Below are 16,880 nucleotides of genomic sequence, written 5' to 3'. Positions count from 1 at the left end.
GTATCATCTCATGATTATTACCAAATCTGCTTATTTGCAATTTGTTTTATCTATAACTGTGCTGTCTGGTCACACATGCGCTATGTCATTCAGAAGGAGAAGAAGAAGTAGAAGGACGAGAAGAAGAAGAAGACGACGAAGAAGAAGAAGAAGAAGAAGAAGAAGAAAAAGAGAAAGAGAAAGAGACAGAGAAAGAGGAAGAAGAAGAAGAAGGAGGAAGAAGAAGAAGAAGAAGAAGAAGAAGAAGAAAGAGAAAGAGAAAGAGGAAGAAGAAGAAGAAGAAGAAGAAGAAGAAGAGGAAGAAGAAGAAGAAGAAGAAGAAGAAGAAGAAGAAGAGGAAGAAGAAGAGAAAGAGAAAGAGAAAGAGAAATAGGAAGAGGAAGAGGAGGAAGAAGAAAAAGAAGAAGAAGAAGAGGAAGAGGAAGAGGAAGAAGAAGTTTTAAAAGTTGTAGCACTAGCATTCTTGAAGCAGGATGCACCTAGCAATATTGGGAGCATACAAGTTCCTGCTGGAGATGCAACTTATGTACTTGAAAGGAATAATACAGCTGTCAAATGAAAACCTGAAGTGGTATCTTTTAGTGTAAAGAGCAAGATGGATCGCTAAAGCCAAAAATGGCTCAAAATTATACTATACACTTTGCTTCAACTTTTTCTAGAAAGTAATATCCATCTAAAACAGGATGTACTGTGGCAAACACAGAATTTGTAGAGAGGGGTTTCCAAATGCTTGATTTTACAGTGAGTGTGGCCAATCCATGAAGAGGGCATACTTTGCACTTAACCAGCTTTAATATGTCATATAAAGTGTATTGTGTGTCATAATTCCATCATATACACTGATCACAACAAGCCATTAATTGTGGCCATCCTGCCTGAGCTGAATGATTTTATTTCAGATGTGGGCACCATCCTAGAGCGTTGGAGCAAGATTTGCAGTCTGGGGGAGCAGCAGAAGAACCTAGCACTGCCCTTGACATATAAGTACATATTGGTCTCCTTATACAATAGATAGTGTATTATTATACAGTATTAATAATTAACCCTATTTATGGTCTATAGCAGAGCACCCGTAACAGTGCATGTTTTCCAGATCTCCTAGCACAGGGGTATTTATTGCAGGCTAAAGTGTGTTAAAAGATCTGCAGGTGGTGCTGATTATTTCATTTGTGATACAGAGAAGAACATGCAGCATTAGTAAAATTCTATTTTGTTACTATTTCTATTATGGTCATGGTATGGGCTGGGAAGGCGGGTTTCCAGGCAACTATGATGTACTGTAATAAATGCGTGTCTCAAATTATCTCATATTGTATTCTTGTCTTGATTTAAATATTATACATACTGTATATAATATATAAATATATATAATGTATATGTATATACATTTGGCACACAAACTTCTTACAGTTTCTTGTTTCACCTATTACATTACACACTTACTGATACGGCTGCTTTATTGCAGTCTCTGGTCACACTTTCTTCCTAACCCGTTGTTATACATGACCCAAACCTTTAAATTATATTCAGCAGTAAACCCATCCGTTGTATTACATAACCCAAACCTCTACATTATATTCAGCAGTAAACCCAGCAAATTATTGTACATTCCATTCCAGCCTTTGTATACAGAAATTGCAATATGTTGGCTTACTATACCTCAAATTCAGAATGATTGCTTTGAGGCCCCACACTGAAGGTGGAACCACCGTACGAGGTAGAATTTACTTTGGAAACTCCCAGACACAAGTTATGTGACACAATGCTGACAGACAGGCCCGAAAACTGGATCTTTAAGGCCAAAGCTTCTATTGTTTTTAGTGCTCTGTAATAAACACACAGTGTGATAACAAATATAAGGAATTCAAATAAACAATACAACAATCCCTAACATAAAAACATATCTATTTAATACAATTATATCATATGAAGGCATTGTTATATTATTGTGTAGACACAAGCTTTATAGGTTTATTATATTTGTTGTTACACATTTTGGGGCCAATGCAGAGTTGAATGCAAGCCGCTATTGTTCCACATTGCATGCACGGAACCAATGCATTCGCCAGTATGCAGCACTGTCCACATCTACAGTATGTGTCTGGAACCCTATGAGCCTTATGCTTGGTTTCATAGCTGTCATAAGCAACAGTGGGGTAGATGTATGAAGCAGTAAAAAGAGTGGAGAAGTGTGCCAGTGGAGAAGTTTCCCATGGCAACCAATCAGCTTTTGAGGTTGCACTTATCAAGTACATTCTATAAAATGATAGGTAGAAACTGATTGGTTGCCCATGGGTGACTTCTCCTCTGGCACACTTCTCCACTCTTTTCACTGCTTCATACTGTACATCTACCCAAATGAGCACTAGCACCACCATCCTTGATGCATAAATAGGCGCATTTACAAGTTCATTTAACTCTGCATAACCTGCAATTCTATTTACTAGTTTTCTCTTTAACAGTGGTTCTCAAACTCGGTCCTCAGGACCCCAAACAGTGCATGTTTTCCAGGTCACCTAACAGGTGCACAGGTGTATTACCAACTGTCAGATCCACAGGTGAAAACATGAACTGTTTGGGGTCCTGAGGACCGAGTGAGATCCACTGCTCTATACCTAGTTAACATTATAATACCCCATTGCAGCCCATTCTGCCTATTCTGTTGCACGCTATGCGCTCGCAAGCGGGTCGATGGTGGGGCACTGCGCACGCGCCTCACGTGCTGCAAGCATGCGCAAGTCCCGTAGCGAGTGAGAATTTCACTCGCTCTGGGGCTCGCTACAAACGGGGTGGCTGTCGATGTTGATCGACAGCTTGCCCCGTTTTGTAGGCGGGGAGGGGGGGTGGCTGGACAAACGGAGGCGTTCCTGAAGGAACGCCTGCCATTTGTGGGCGGCCCTACTGACATCACTCGTGATGTCAGTAGTGAGCTTCCTGCTCTATTTGAGCAAGAAGCTCACTGGGGCTTGCGGCAGCTGAGACCCTACCACAAGGGTCTCGTCGCAAGCCCGATGGTCGCGATAATCGCGACCATCACCTGGTCGCTCGCAAAAGCTGTAGGTGGTCACCCACAGCTTAGCGAGCGGCCAGTAGGCCAGTTTTAAAAAAAAAGGCATCCACCCTAATTCACAGCGAGCGTTCGCTTTTTGCGAGCGCCTCTGAATGAGGTCCTTAGTTCCAGAGCATGCGCAGTGCAAAAAGCCACAAGTTGCACTTGGCAAACGGCCTTGCATAGAATTCTGCATCACTCCCATTATCTGCGTAATCTCCAGCGACAAGAACATTTAATATGAGAGAAATTTGGCTTATTACTTACTCAGAAGAGGACTTTGCTAATACATTGTCTGAACTGTTCAGGATATTGGAAAACACATTTACAACAGTGGTCCCCAGCTCAGTATTGATGTTTGCATCATGGACTATTTTTTTAAGTTTCTGGACAACATCATCAACGTTCTCCTGTGTCATCTGACCGCTCCCAGTGACATTCAGCAATTGATTAACCAATTCTTCAGCATTATCTGTAAAAATACAACTGTCTCAGTTCATATCAGTTTAAAAATTAAATCCTATTAGTCCTCACAGATATAATAGTATATTTTATCTATGCAGTTTTACAACTATAAACTCCAAATGGTTCTCAAGCAAAATCCTCTTTCTGAGTCAAATGATCATATTAATCTTTCCTTCTCCAATGACATTTTAGTCTACCATTGGTATCTACACTAATTCCCACTTTACTGACTCTCGTAGTCTATCAACCTTATGTAATTTAGGATTATAATTTAGCCTCATTTCAAAAATGGTGCAAAGTACCCGATTTATTACAGTTCAAAAGTGCACAATCTTTATTTTATTCCACTGAAAACTTTAGAGGTTGTTTCAAAATTACCACATTCCACTACAAATAAAATTAGACATTAAAGAACAATTATTTGATTTCTGTTTCAGTACAAATTAAACATTTGGGTGCAATTATTTTTTCTATCAGCCATTATTATAAATAATGCTAAACAGAAACATTGACTATCTTGCTAATGCTAACAGAGAGCATTCTGTTTATTAAGAGAAGCAGCAAGTTAGGAAGAGCAGGGGAAGAAGGGACAAAGAAATTCTAAGCTCATTCTTATTTCAGCACCTTCTCTAAAACTGGAAAAACTATACAGGCCAGGGGCAGAACTATGGGAGACAACGGAGGCACCTGCCGCCGGGCTACAGCTCTGAAGGGGCACCTCCTCCACTGTCCACAGCATATTCACCCCACTTAGAGCTGTCACTACATACCCGGACTGTACCATCACGGCCATCCAATACATGGCACCCCTTCCCGGCACCTGAGAAGCCACCATACACTAGTGGAGAGCTCCATGTCAGACCATCAGCTGCTGCCTTCGTCTATCTATATTCTATAGCCTTTCTGCATGCAAATTGCTACATTATAGTGTCAGCGGCTGTGGTGGGGGGGGCACCAAATTATAACTTGCCTCCGGGCGTCTGGGATGAACTTACGCCACTGATACAGGCAGTAGGTTTAGTGCAGGGATGGGGAACCTCACGGCCGAGGGCCGTATAAGGCCCCCGGAATCATTTGGTCTGGCCCTCAGAGCTTTTTCCTGCTAGCCTCATCTGGCTAGCAGGGTACGTAGAATGGCACCCTGCGGCCTCAAATCTATGCAGCAGTGCCGCCTGGAGCGTCCTTAGGACGCTTCAGGTGGTCACATCACTGCCCTTACAGTTCCCCGGAGCATCTTCAGGATGCTCCAGGCATTGCTGTAATCACTGGCGATTGTGGCCCCATTGCCGTGTAACTTCACACGGAGGGGGCTTGGCCTGCACCCGGCCCGCAAATAAGGTTATATATATCAAAATGGCCCTCGGCAGAAAAAAGGTTCCCCATCCCTGGTTTAGTGGTAGAACTAGTTAACTAGCTTTAGTTTTTACTACATACACACACACACCCAAACCCCTCCCACCCTACACACACACACCAATATCACCTTTTATAACATGCCATTATATTCATACATCACCTTGGTGCACATGTATCTTGAATTTGCTGTCTACTGAACGCAGACGCACTGGTACAGAAACTGCCATTGTAACAGCTCTGGGATGACCTTGGGTATGGAAAGGCCTTAAAGATTGCATGGTAGACTAAGATGGTGGAGTCTCTTTTCAATTACATTAAGCTTAAATAATAGACCCAGAAAGCACTAGTTTAAGTATAAGTTCCTTTCCCAATTAAAAAAGTTTTTAAAAAACTAACAAATTTTAAATCAAAAGAAAAAAAAGGGAAAAAGTTGTAAGAAACACTCTAAATTACTTCCTTCCCCAAACCCTTTGCCTTCAAATCAAGTCTGCAAAACTGCATATCCTTCTACAACACATAGAACTCAAGGAAATTCATGTACATTACACAACAAAAAGTGTGTGTCAGAGCCCCATAAACTACAATATATGCACCATAATCAGGGATTACCAATGTTTTTTTTTTTGCATAGTTCTGATTCTGCTCCATGCTTACCTGTGCAATCTTTCAAATCTGGATCCCCCCAAAAAGAAGTATAGTTCTGTTGCTCTAAAAAGCTATAACAAATAAATAGTCACTAGTAAGTTATACACACTTTATAATTGTCATTGTACAGCAATAGTACACTAAAAGTAAAAGTGAGGTGATATTGTATTCTATCTATGTACTACTGTATATTTATTTTGTTAGCTTAGTTAAACTGCACTACCATTTAGGCCAAATATTTAAAAAAAAATTCCCCTCTCCCCTACGATTTTTCCTGAGGCTTTGATGGTTCCAATTAGAGATGTGTGCTGAACCCCGTGTTTTGGATCTGGGTTCATCTTTGTGTTTTGGTTTTTGTTTTGCAAAACCATCCTTGAGTGTTTTGGTTTTGATTTTTATAAAATGTTAGCACCCCTTTCTCTATATCTGGGATTGTGGAATGTCTATCGAATTACATCAGTTGCAACATCTTCTGTTTAATATCATGAGGGATGGGTGAAGGGGGCGGCCCAATGTTGTATTAAATTTTTTTTGGACAGAATGATTATTACCATTAACAGAGGAAATATAGATAATTTTTTGGGGACCTAGGTCCCAGTTAGTGAAATGTGCGCATAAACAAACTTGATACAAAGTTCTTAAAAACAGCTAAAATCATGTAATTTCTGCAACACAGAATCCAAAATTCAGATTTAAGATCCAAAGTCGAAACCGCTGGAAGATTAGAACCACGACTTAGATTTATCTGGATCTCCTCATGAGATTAGAACCGCGACTCGAAACTGTCCGGGTTCATGAAATTCGGGTGAATTCGGATTCGTGGAGAACCGAACAACACATCTCTAGTTACAATACAATACAAAGACCTCTTAGTGACATGATATTCTTGCATTCTGCTTTGAGATTGTATAATTTTAAAGATTATACTTATATCCATTAACAATTAGGTTAAAATTAAATGTGAGTAATTATGCCATTTTTTACTTAACAGCAGTTGCCTAAAATGTGCAATATCACAGTCCTATTGTAAAAATGTGGTGCAAAATGGTATCTGCATGACTTTGTACACAACAGCAACTGATGAATTCCATCATAAAACTGTACTGGAAAGGAAGACACTCTAAACTTATACTAGATATTGGGCTAATGTGTTGAAGTGCTAGGCAGTTTTAGGAAGGGATACATACTTTTCCATATTCCATAGAAACCCATCACTTTTTTATTTTCTTTGGTCTAATTTAAATATAAGATTACTTCAGCAAATAATCTGATTTTGTTATTTACCTGTTTAATTAAAATTTCTCAATTATTTGCAGTATTGCATTAACAACTCAGGGCCTGATTCAGAGGCGCACGCTATTTGTGTGCGCTCACTCTGAATCAGGGCGTTCCCATTTGTTTAGGCCGCTCGCACAGCTGTGAGTGACCACCCACAGCTTGTGCGAGCGGCCTGGTGATGGTCGCGATTATCGCGACCATCGGCATTGCAAGGAGACCCTTGTGGTAGGGTCTCAGCACTCGCAATGCCAAGTGGACTTCCACTCGTGATGTCAGTAGGGCTGCCCACAAACGGCAGGTGTTCCTTAGGGAACGCCTCCATTTGTCCAGTCACCCCCCCTACCCACCTACAAAACGTGGCGAGCTGTCAATCAACATCGACAGCCGCCCCATCTTGTAGCGAACCCCGGAACGAGTGAAGTTCTCACTCGCTCCGGGGCTTGCGCACGCACGGTGCGCACGCCTTGCATGCGCAATGGCCCACCATCAACCCGCTTGCGAGTGCTGTGCGCTCGCGAGCGGGTCTGAATCAGGCCCTCAGGGCCTGATTCGGAGTTGGGAATAGAGTGAGATATCTCTCTCAACTGATCATCTTGGTGAAAGCATGTTGCACTGCAGGTAGGGCAGATTTAAAATGTGCAGAGAGATTTATATTTGGGAGGGAGGTGTCCAAACTGACATCTAAATTGTAGAGTAATAATAAAGCTGTGCAGTATTTGTGGGCTAAAGCAGCCAGTATTTACCTACATTCAAAAAAAATTATGTATTTACACCCCTTGCATTGCAACATGGTTTGTCCAGGTACACAGTTAAGTGCTATCTCTCTCTCTATTCTCAACTCTGAATCAGGCCCTCAGTCCCTTAACACAAATGACAGTAATCCTTATAGTCTATTTGTCATCACCCCTCCCTGTTCCTCCCTGCTAAACTGTCAGCATTACAATGCATATGAACAAACAAAATGAAAAGAAAGAAGACTCTTCTTGTGGGGCACTCTTAAAGAAAATATAAATGTGTAGTTGAAATTATTAAAATATATCTAGAATTGTTTGTATAGTATAGTTCTAATAAGGGCTTAATATTGGTAATCAGAGAAAAATATTTCCCAGGCGAAATATAGTAGAGAAAAGGGGATCGTGTTACAGAGCTGTATTGCTCTTAATAATGATTATTTATTTTTGATTTTCAAAAGATTAGAAATTATTGCATTTTGTTTTATTTGTATTGTGTGACATAATACATCATTTATATCAGGAGCCAGGTACTTACATCTCCTATTGACAGACTCTAATAATATGTAATCAAGCTAAATTATTAAACTTTAACATAGTATACCTTAAAACCAAAGGTCCACGTGGGATCTTGCTATATTCATAAATTTTGATATATGTAGACAGATAAAACAACAATTTGTATAAAGTAATGAGCAATAATTCCCAGTGTGGTACAATATCCAAAGTAGCTCCTAAGCTCCAATCCATGCACAGACCAGTAACCGCTGGTCAGAGGCGCGTTTCACCATTGTGTGGCTTGTTCACTGTGTGTCTAGTCTCTCAGTGACCAGAATGCACACATCTGCTTTCCAGTGTCTCAGTGAGTCTAATTCAAGCTAAATAGCTAGTATCCATCTTTTTGTTAGCCAATCCAAGTGCTTATGCTAAAATTATTGGTATGTAAGTAAGCCAATCATTATAGTTCTGTCCAATTAGGGCGTGTGAGTAATGTCAGAGAGGTCTGCACAGTAATGGTAAGTATATAGTATGCTGGTAGCTAATGGTTGCAGACGCAGCTCATTAATTACATTAGCTGCTCAAACAGCTGCATAGGATAGGAACCCTGATGTTTTATTTTGAGGCAAGATAAAATCATCATTGATGCCCCAATCATTCTATTGGGATTTATGGTGTCTGTATCCTATTAGATATTGTCCAATTGTTGAATTATTGGAATTTGATTTGAGCAAAAATTATTTTACCTTCTGTGACCGTATCTACCTTCAGATAAATGGGACAGCAATGGGGGCTGCATGTGCACCCACAAATGCCGACCTCTATCTGGGTTGGTGTGGGTGGAAAAAGGTGCTGGCTGCGTACTGCGTGACCAGCGGCTCTGTGCATGTGTGACCTCAGGTAACACATGCACAGAAGCTGTCCACAAGGGAGCTAAGTAGTGCTGTTACTGAAATAGCAGTCTTACTAATGGCAGCAGCTGTCCCCACACTGGATCAATGATGAATTGCTACGGTGATAAGTATCCCCTACGAAGGGCTCCTGATGATGAATAGATCCCTCAGAGACATATATATGTCATATTACACACATTATATGATGGTCTTGGACAACAATATTTAACTGCATCTACTGGGATGCCTACTTGTTTTGATATTTCTATGCTATATTTATTTTTGATGATCAAAAGATTAGAAATTATTACATTTTGTTTTATTTGTATTGTGTGACATAATATATCATTTGTATCAGGAGCCAATACTTACATCTCCTACTAATAATATGTAATGAAGCTAAATGATTAAACATTAACATAGTATACCCTACAACCAAAGCTCCACTAGGGATTATAAAAAAAATTTACATATTCATTATGAAGAGCAATACAGCTCTACAACACGAACCCCTCTTCTCTACTATATTTCGCTTGGAAATATTTTTCCCTGATTACCACTATTCAGTCTTTATCAGGACTATACTTTACAAACAGTTCTAAATATTTCTGTTGAAGGTGTTATATTTTATTACATATATATATTTATATGCTGTGTATATATATATATATATATATATATACATAAAAGTTATGTTTTAATTATTTCAGCTATACATTTATTTTTTCTCTAAGAGTGCCCCACAAAGACAGACTTCTTTGTTTCTTTTTGTTCATATGTTATGAATAAATGACTCTCAGGTGCACCATTAACTTGCTCACAAACCTATACTCTTGATTGATTTCTTGATGTTGGTGCTTTTCAAAATAACAAAATGTACTTATGCCTGTAGTTGTGCATAATCATCCTTCCCCCATTCCCTTTTTGTGTACAAACTATCATTACAATGCACTCAATACCCATAAAAGTTTAGTTTAGGAACTGGAAATGCTTTTTTATAATTCTTTTTTTTCAATTATTATTATTTCAACATGTTTGTAAGTTCCATTCTGTTCAGTACTATGAACATGCCTTTACTGTACATGGCCTACTCTTGCACAACCTTTCCCTCCCGGAATCTGCCTCTCCAATAGTAAAGTTGCACAAACTAGTAAAAGTGTAATATCGAAGCAAGGATACACATTTTTCAAGCATATGCATAGTCCACAAAATTGTATTTTGCACAAAAAATGGGGCTTGTGTTGTACTGTAAATACAGCCCAATTTGCCCCCTCTAGTAACATATCTTGTAGTCCTTTTCTCAGTAATCTTTGAGAATGTGGAGCTGCTTGCTTATGGATAAGGTCATCTCTATTACTGCTCTCTGAAATATCTTGATGAAATGTAGGGTTTACATACCATGTCCTTGAAGCAGTATATGCAGGACTTGTTGGACACTGTATTGTCTTTGTCACGTTTGGTTTTGTAGCAGGCCATAAATAGCCGGTTGGGCTTTCTTCAGACTTGCAGAATTCTGAAAAAATGACATTCATCAGTATATATACTAATAGATAAAGCAAATATCTTCTTCATACAATTATGTAAAAGATTATGGGGCACATTTGTTAAAAATTGCGATCAGCCCACGAAAATCAAGTCCTTATCGTGTGCTAATCACGGCAATAAAAAAATCTATTTTCAGGGAAATGTACCAATCTAGTCGTAAGTTGCAGAGTTGTCCTGGCGGTCATAAGCACAGGGCTCGGACCTGGCAGGGCAACTACGCATGGGCGGCTCTCCAGCAGAGCATAAGCATTGCAAAAATATTGCAATTGAAAACATAGATAGCTCCAGCCCACTGGCTAGGGATTGCAAGATTGTAAGTTAACTGGCTAATGCCAAATGGTCTTAGCTCACACATGCAAGATTTGTAAAGAGATGTTTTGTTGATAATTTTACTCATCATCACCATAAAATACTATGGGGATGTTGATGTAAGTGCTGTCACCCGAAAAGCAGTACAAATGTCCGATATCTCCTGCTTTCTCTCTTTTTACATTCCAGCGACACTTAATTCTGCCCTTAAACATGCAGGATTTCTTGATAAATAAACCCCTATAAAGCTCGGTACACGTAAAGATTTTCTGTCCAACCAGCCAACTACTTGATTGGCTGGAATGAAAATGTGGTAACTTATGGGAATAAATTATGGAAAACAGATGAAAATGGTCGATCAGACAAGTTTGTTAAATGTTTGATCTAAACAATTTGTTCAAACAACAGTTTTTGTCCATTTTCCGGCATTTGGGAGCAAATTGCTGATTGTCATTTGCTTTCATCCCTTACCAGATTTTCATTCCAACCAATCAACTAGTTGGCTGGTTGGATAGATAATCTTTAGATGTGTGGCCATTTTAAGAACTACAAATTATAAATGATAAACTACCTACATGTCATATTAGTCATTAATATAAAAAAAATTGTGTTTTTTACCCTATAACGCCGACTGTATCATGTGTGTCTGTGTGTGTGCGCACACTGTATGTGGGTGTGTGTTATTTGTAGGGATGTGCAGGCTCGTATAGGTTCGAGTTTGTCCAGGAATGATGATGTTTGTCCATGCAAGATGACGTTTAGCCTCTTTCTGAGTTCCGTTTTTTTGGAAGGAAAAATCCGAACTCGGCGTGCAAACTCGAACCTATCCGAGCCTGCACATCCATAGTTATTTGATGTGTCAGGCTTTAGAAGGTTAAGTTATTTTACACTTTAAGAAATCATCGCCTCTCCATTAGTAGCAGACATTCTTTTATTATAGCAGTTTTCCTTGTAAATGAGAGGGAGGAGCAAGATACAAAGAGATCAAAGAAGAATTGTAATGTCAGTACAAATTAATTTTATCCCTGATAGTAGATGATTTTAACACTGTATAATAAAATACAAAAATGCAAATAATATGTGATAGCAGTGACAGAAAGCCGGGCACTGCACACTAGCATCAGTGTTCAGCAGTGCAGCACCAGGCTCCTGATCTTTGAGGAGGATCTGTCAGTGCAGGGAAAGTCTATGGGGGCAGCCTGGCATCTTCAGGAGTGCTGGGCAGAGGGCTGAAATGAGGGTGTTCCATGAGGCCATGCCCTTTGCCCCTGAGGCCTTGTCCACTTTTGGGGTGCATGCAGGAAGTCTATTGACCGCACTTGGTGTCACAGACCCCAGTGATGCCATTCAATGACACGATCGATGGTGAACTCTTTGCTGGCAATCCCAAGAATAAAGTTTTCCCAAAATATAATTTTCAAGCGAATTGATTCCAGATGTGTCCTCATGTGACTATCTTCTTTCTGGATATAACTTAGATGGAGTGGTATGAAAAGATAAAAGCTATAAGGTGCCTGATTCAGAGCAACAGCTGCAGGTATTGGTGGCCATAGCCAGATGGAGAAACTGCACCTGCCATTGGGCAGGTGCAAGTTTCAATAGTGCGACCGTTGGTGGCATATAAGGATGCACTAATTGATATTACAGCATGAACGGATGGTAAAAGTGGGCATCTCAGACCTTGCACAAATGGCCATATGGATGTACACAAGAGAAGGAGTTTGTAGTGGCAATTGCATGAAATCATAGATGGGCCACCGCCAATAGATGCTGCTATGGTAGCTTTTGCATCCGATTCAGAATCAGGCTCAAAGTGTCACAAGCTATCACTCCATAAAACTCTTTTGTGTGCAGTAGCTTATGATACAGTATGCTAGACATCTGATAATTAGGAGTTGGGTATGGGATGTTGGCGCTCAGGATCCCAGCACTCAGAATCCCGACACCGGCATCCCAACTAGGTTACAATGCCAACACCTACCAGTAAGTAGGCTAACCCTACCCCTACACCTAACCCTCCATCCCCACAGCCTAAGCCTGACCCCCCTCACAGCCTAACCCTAACACCCTCCTCCCCCTGCAGCCTAATCCTAACTCTCCCCCTAGGGCCTAACCCTAGCCATCCCTCTAACCCAAATACTTACCATCAGAATGTCAGCCGTCAGGATGCTGGCACAGGGATTCTGACTGGTGCCGCCTCCCGACCACCGGGATCATAACTACATCACGATAGTAAGGTATCACAAAATAGCCATGTGTTTAACTGGCCAGAAGCATAGTTAAGTGAGGACACATCTGTAGTATCTTATAGTGTGTCTCTATTACTGACTGACTCTTACAAGAAGTGGTGGAGACCAAAGTGTACTGACACATAGGTAAATAATCAGCCACCATGGCTGATTATTTACAAAACAAATTGAGTGTGGCAAATGATTATCAAATGTGCAGTACTATGAGACAGCATAGCGTGACTAGCAGGGCGCTACATGGCGTATGGAGCACTACTTTCTTGAGCGCATCAGCCATGTATAATTTGTTTTTCAAAAGTGTACTCAGGACTCGCACACCGAATGATTTAATCATTTGTTACACACTCAGTTGCAGCTCTTGATTGATGACAACTATAGTGTACAGAATGACAGCTTCAGTCAGCCAATGAGTGAGCGGTTATACAGTCATTGCATTGACTTTTTTTACGCATGTGCAGTGCAGTTTAGGAAAAGCGACATCTGGTGGAAAGGAACTTGTGCTATACTCTTTGGCTTTCCAGCGCTTCAGTACGTTATAACGCGACTCCATATGCCACAGCATGGCGCGACTAGCATGGCGCGCTGCATGGCGTATAGAGGAGCAAAGATGTAGCAGGACACATCTGTAGTGAGCGATAACGTGAAAATAAACAGAAATGTTTACCTTTGTATACTGGCTCACTTCAACCATTGTATATGTACAGTGTATATATAGTCAAATAAACCATTTTACATTTTCTAATTTCCCACTTTCACTAAATTTACACCTTTTCTACCTTGTTTTTCTCTCGTCTGATTTGCAAAAATGAGGGATTTTTCATTAAGACATATCTGCAGCTGACTGATGTAATAAGATTTTAGAGAGAATGTTTGTGTAGTAATTAAAGTATTTTTTTTAACTGGAAGAGATTATTCCTGACAAAATTAAATCCGACTTGGCACTCTACACCACAATAGCCTCTGGGAAGGGATGGGATTTTAAGAAATCTTTAAGAAATATATTTCTTTATTTATTTATACAGATTATTGTTTAATATCTTCCAAATAATACTGACATAATCCTATATATTCTATCTATATTGCACATTGTTATTTCTTTTTTTCATTTGCGTTATATTAAAGGAGAACTGGTTTATAGAGAGATATCAGATAAGCTTTACATTTTTTATGTTTTGGTATGGGACCACTTTTTTTATTTTTGATATGTTATTGCACTATGAAGCACCCATGTGTTTTATCTTTTCCAGATATATATACATATACAAATATAATACAAATGCATCGAGATGCTATGTGAACTTACCAACTGGAATGACATCGACTTTTTCAACTGTCAGGTCATTATGTAGACTTTCGTCAATCTTTTTTTTAATATCTTCTTTTTCTAGTGTAATGTTATTACTGTTGTTATACACCAAAAGTGCCCATATAAAATAGCTGCAAAAAAATAAGTTGAGATCATTACATGTTGAGATTGGAACAGTAAAAATACTTCAAACAAGTAGATAATAATGTTAAATCCCTACGGGACCTGGTGTAGAGGTAAATGCGTGTAGAGGTAAATGCAATCAGCTGTATATGCTCCTGCATTTGCGCCATCCTATACTTTATGCAAATTATAGATCTGGAAACTGGCATATTTATGCTTGCGTATAACTCTGCGTAGCCTGCAAGTCTGTCAACATGCTCACAATGAACTCTACGTGACAATACCATGTTAAGTCTTGTTATGCCTTCCCGGTTGCAGGTATAAATGCGATGACGCCATTTATGCTAATAGGCTTAAAAGGCAAATTTTGTACTTTATTTAAACATTTTCTAATGATTGAGCTAATAGCTAAAAAGTTATAAAATACACCACATAATACCTCAACCAATCCAGTAATTAAAGTATTATAGCTGCATTTCCACCAAATTTCAAACTTCCCCAAAATATTTGATCATCTCTAGCATGGAGCACTGCAACCTGTAATAGCAAATGATATAACCAAGAAGCTTGGCTATCAATATCATCACCCACATTGTTGCAAACCAGGTAGTGTCATTATTAGGGCAATCTAGATGAGCTTGGAAATGTCTGTTATATTAAGTAGTCCTGATAACTCAAAAATCTAAAAACACCATTAATCCAAAGATACCACTATACCCTCATACAGTAGTAATATATATGTCTTGTGAAGATTTGGCAATCTGTTTTATTTACTGTATTATGATCCTACAATATTTTTTCGATGTGAATGATGCTGCTTTGGTTTTATAATTACTTACAAGTGTAATTCTAATCCTCTTTAATCCAAAAACAGAATGTGTAAGGAAGTAAATTATCTAATTTTGTTCCTTCATCCAATACCGGTATCCCAAAACTAAATTTCCTTCTATACACGAAAGTACAAAATATAAGAAAATACAGCTCATTGCACAGGGAGTATTAAGGGTTGAGTACTCCATGAATACGATGGGAAGACCATGAGATTTTAGTAGAATCATTAATTCTTCTCCTTTAAGGTGTTAATTCTCAAACTTAAGAGCCCATATTTGTTTTAATTTCAATGGGCAATTTTGTAAAGTTTGCAATATTTAAGGGAGTGTCATATTTGTGATGTACTGCCATTCACAAAAATCCAATGTGTCCCTGCCAAGGGATTCATGTATGCAAGATGTAAATCTAGCACAGGGGCACACAATAGGTCCATGAATGTGCGAAAGAGAAAGAACAACATTGAGCACTTGTCATAAATTACCACAATTGTTTTGTTATTATTCATTGGATTACTTGCAGCCTTATAGAATATTTTCAGAATTGATTAGTTAATTGGAATATCGCTGTGTCATTCAGCTTGACCTAAAAATGGAGCTAAGTGTAAAATACATATTGAACCTCTCTTACATAATATTAATACGCATGGTTAATAATAAAGCAGGATGTGATAATTTTATTGGCAAATATACCTTTGATTTGTCGCATCTCTAGCAAACCTTGCTAGATTCGTCTGTGAGCTGTGGAGAAAAGAAAACAAAAGGCATTAGCTACTAATCAGAATTTCATTTCAGAAAAACAGAATTTCAAGGGCACACCAGTCGCCACAAAATAAATGTTTATGTATATTTGGGGGAGATTTATAAAAACTTGCAGAGAGACACAAAGTAGATGGAGATAATGTACAAACCAATCAGATCCTAACTGTCATTTTTCAAAAACAGCCTGTAAAATGACAGTTATGGGGCCCATACATCTGCAAAGTATTACCGCAAGTCACCATTCTGCTAATCATCGATGTCCGTGGATCGGCAGGTTTGGTTGCTGATCAGTCAATTAGTTTGTTGTCGACAGAACAGGGAATCACGGCTCATGTGTATGGGGCCCTTTAGAAGCTGATAGGTTAGTACTTCATCTCTCTCCACTTTATCTTTCTCTCCAAGCTTTGATACATCTCCCCCTTTGAGTTATATATGCTATAACTCCCCAGCAACATTCATGCAGTTTGGATCACAGAACAATTGTTATTTTTAGGCAAGTTTAGGTAGACTTTTGGTTAAATAATTCTAATTTTTTTGATTTCTGTTTTAAATAGAGAAAAATAAAAGCAAATATATATTTATATATTTATTCACTACGTACGTTTAACCAGTTTTTTTGTTTTCATTATTTTTTCTACAGTTTGATGTTTAAAAACCCAAATTTATACCTATTTTTTTATTAATCTATTATTCCACCATATGCAAAGTTCTGGCAAATGGATTTGATATGAGATTTGAAACACAGTGAACTGGATAAAATCTATCAAATTATGGAGCTTGTTTTTGTGTGTATGTGTTAGAATTGGCACAAGCCATGTACATATATGCACCTGGAAATTTACCA

General features: G+C 38.9%; 1 protein-coding gene across 1 annotated transcript in view; it reads right to left on the bottom strand.

Annotated features, from left to right (window-relative positions):
• Positions 1 to 16,880, bottom strand: part of ADGRG6 (adhesion G protein-coupled receptor G6) — a 193,380-nt gene that overhangs the window by 40,908 nt on the left and 135,592 nt on the right. Inside the window, exons 12-17 of the mRNA XM_088474375.1 lie at positions 15,968 to 16,015; positions 14,322 to 14,455; positions 10,314 to 10,428; positions 5,525 to 5,586; positions 3,317 to 3,521; positions 1,660 to 1,825 (exon numbers count right to left, since the gene is read on the bottom strand). Coding sequence (XP_088330501.1) covers positions 1,660 to 1,825; positions 3,317 to 3,521; positions 5,525 to 5,586; positions 10,314 to 10,428; positions 14,322 to 14,455; positions 15,968 to 16,015 — 730 coding nt within the window. The remainder of the gene's footprint in view (positions 1 to 1,659; positions 1,826 to 3,316; positions 3,522 to 5,524; positions 5,587 to 10,313; positions 10,429 to 14,321; positions 14,456 to 15,967; positions 16,016 to 16,880) is intronic.

The sequence above is a fragment of the Taudactylus pleione genome, unplaced genomic scaffold (genome assembly GCF_031769625.1).
Source record: "Taudactylus pleione unplaced genomic scaffold, aTauple2 ptg000154l, whole genome shotgun sequence".
NCBI lineage: Eukaryota > Metazoa > Chordata > Amphibia > Anura > Myobatrachidae > Taudactylus > Taudactylus pleione.
This window is presented reverse-complemented; position numbering and strand designations above follow the sequence as displayed.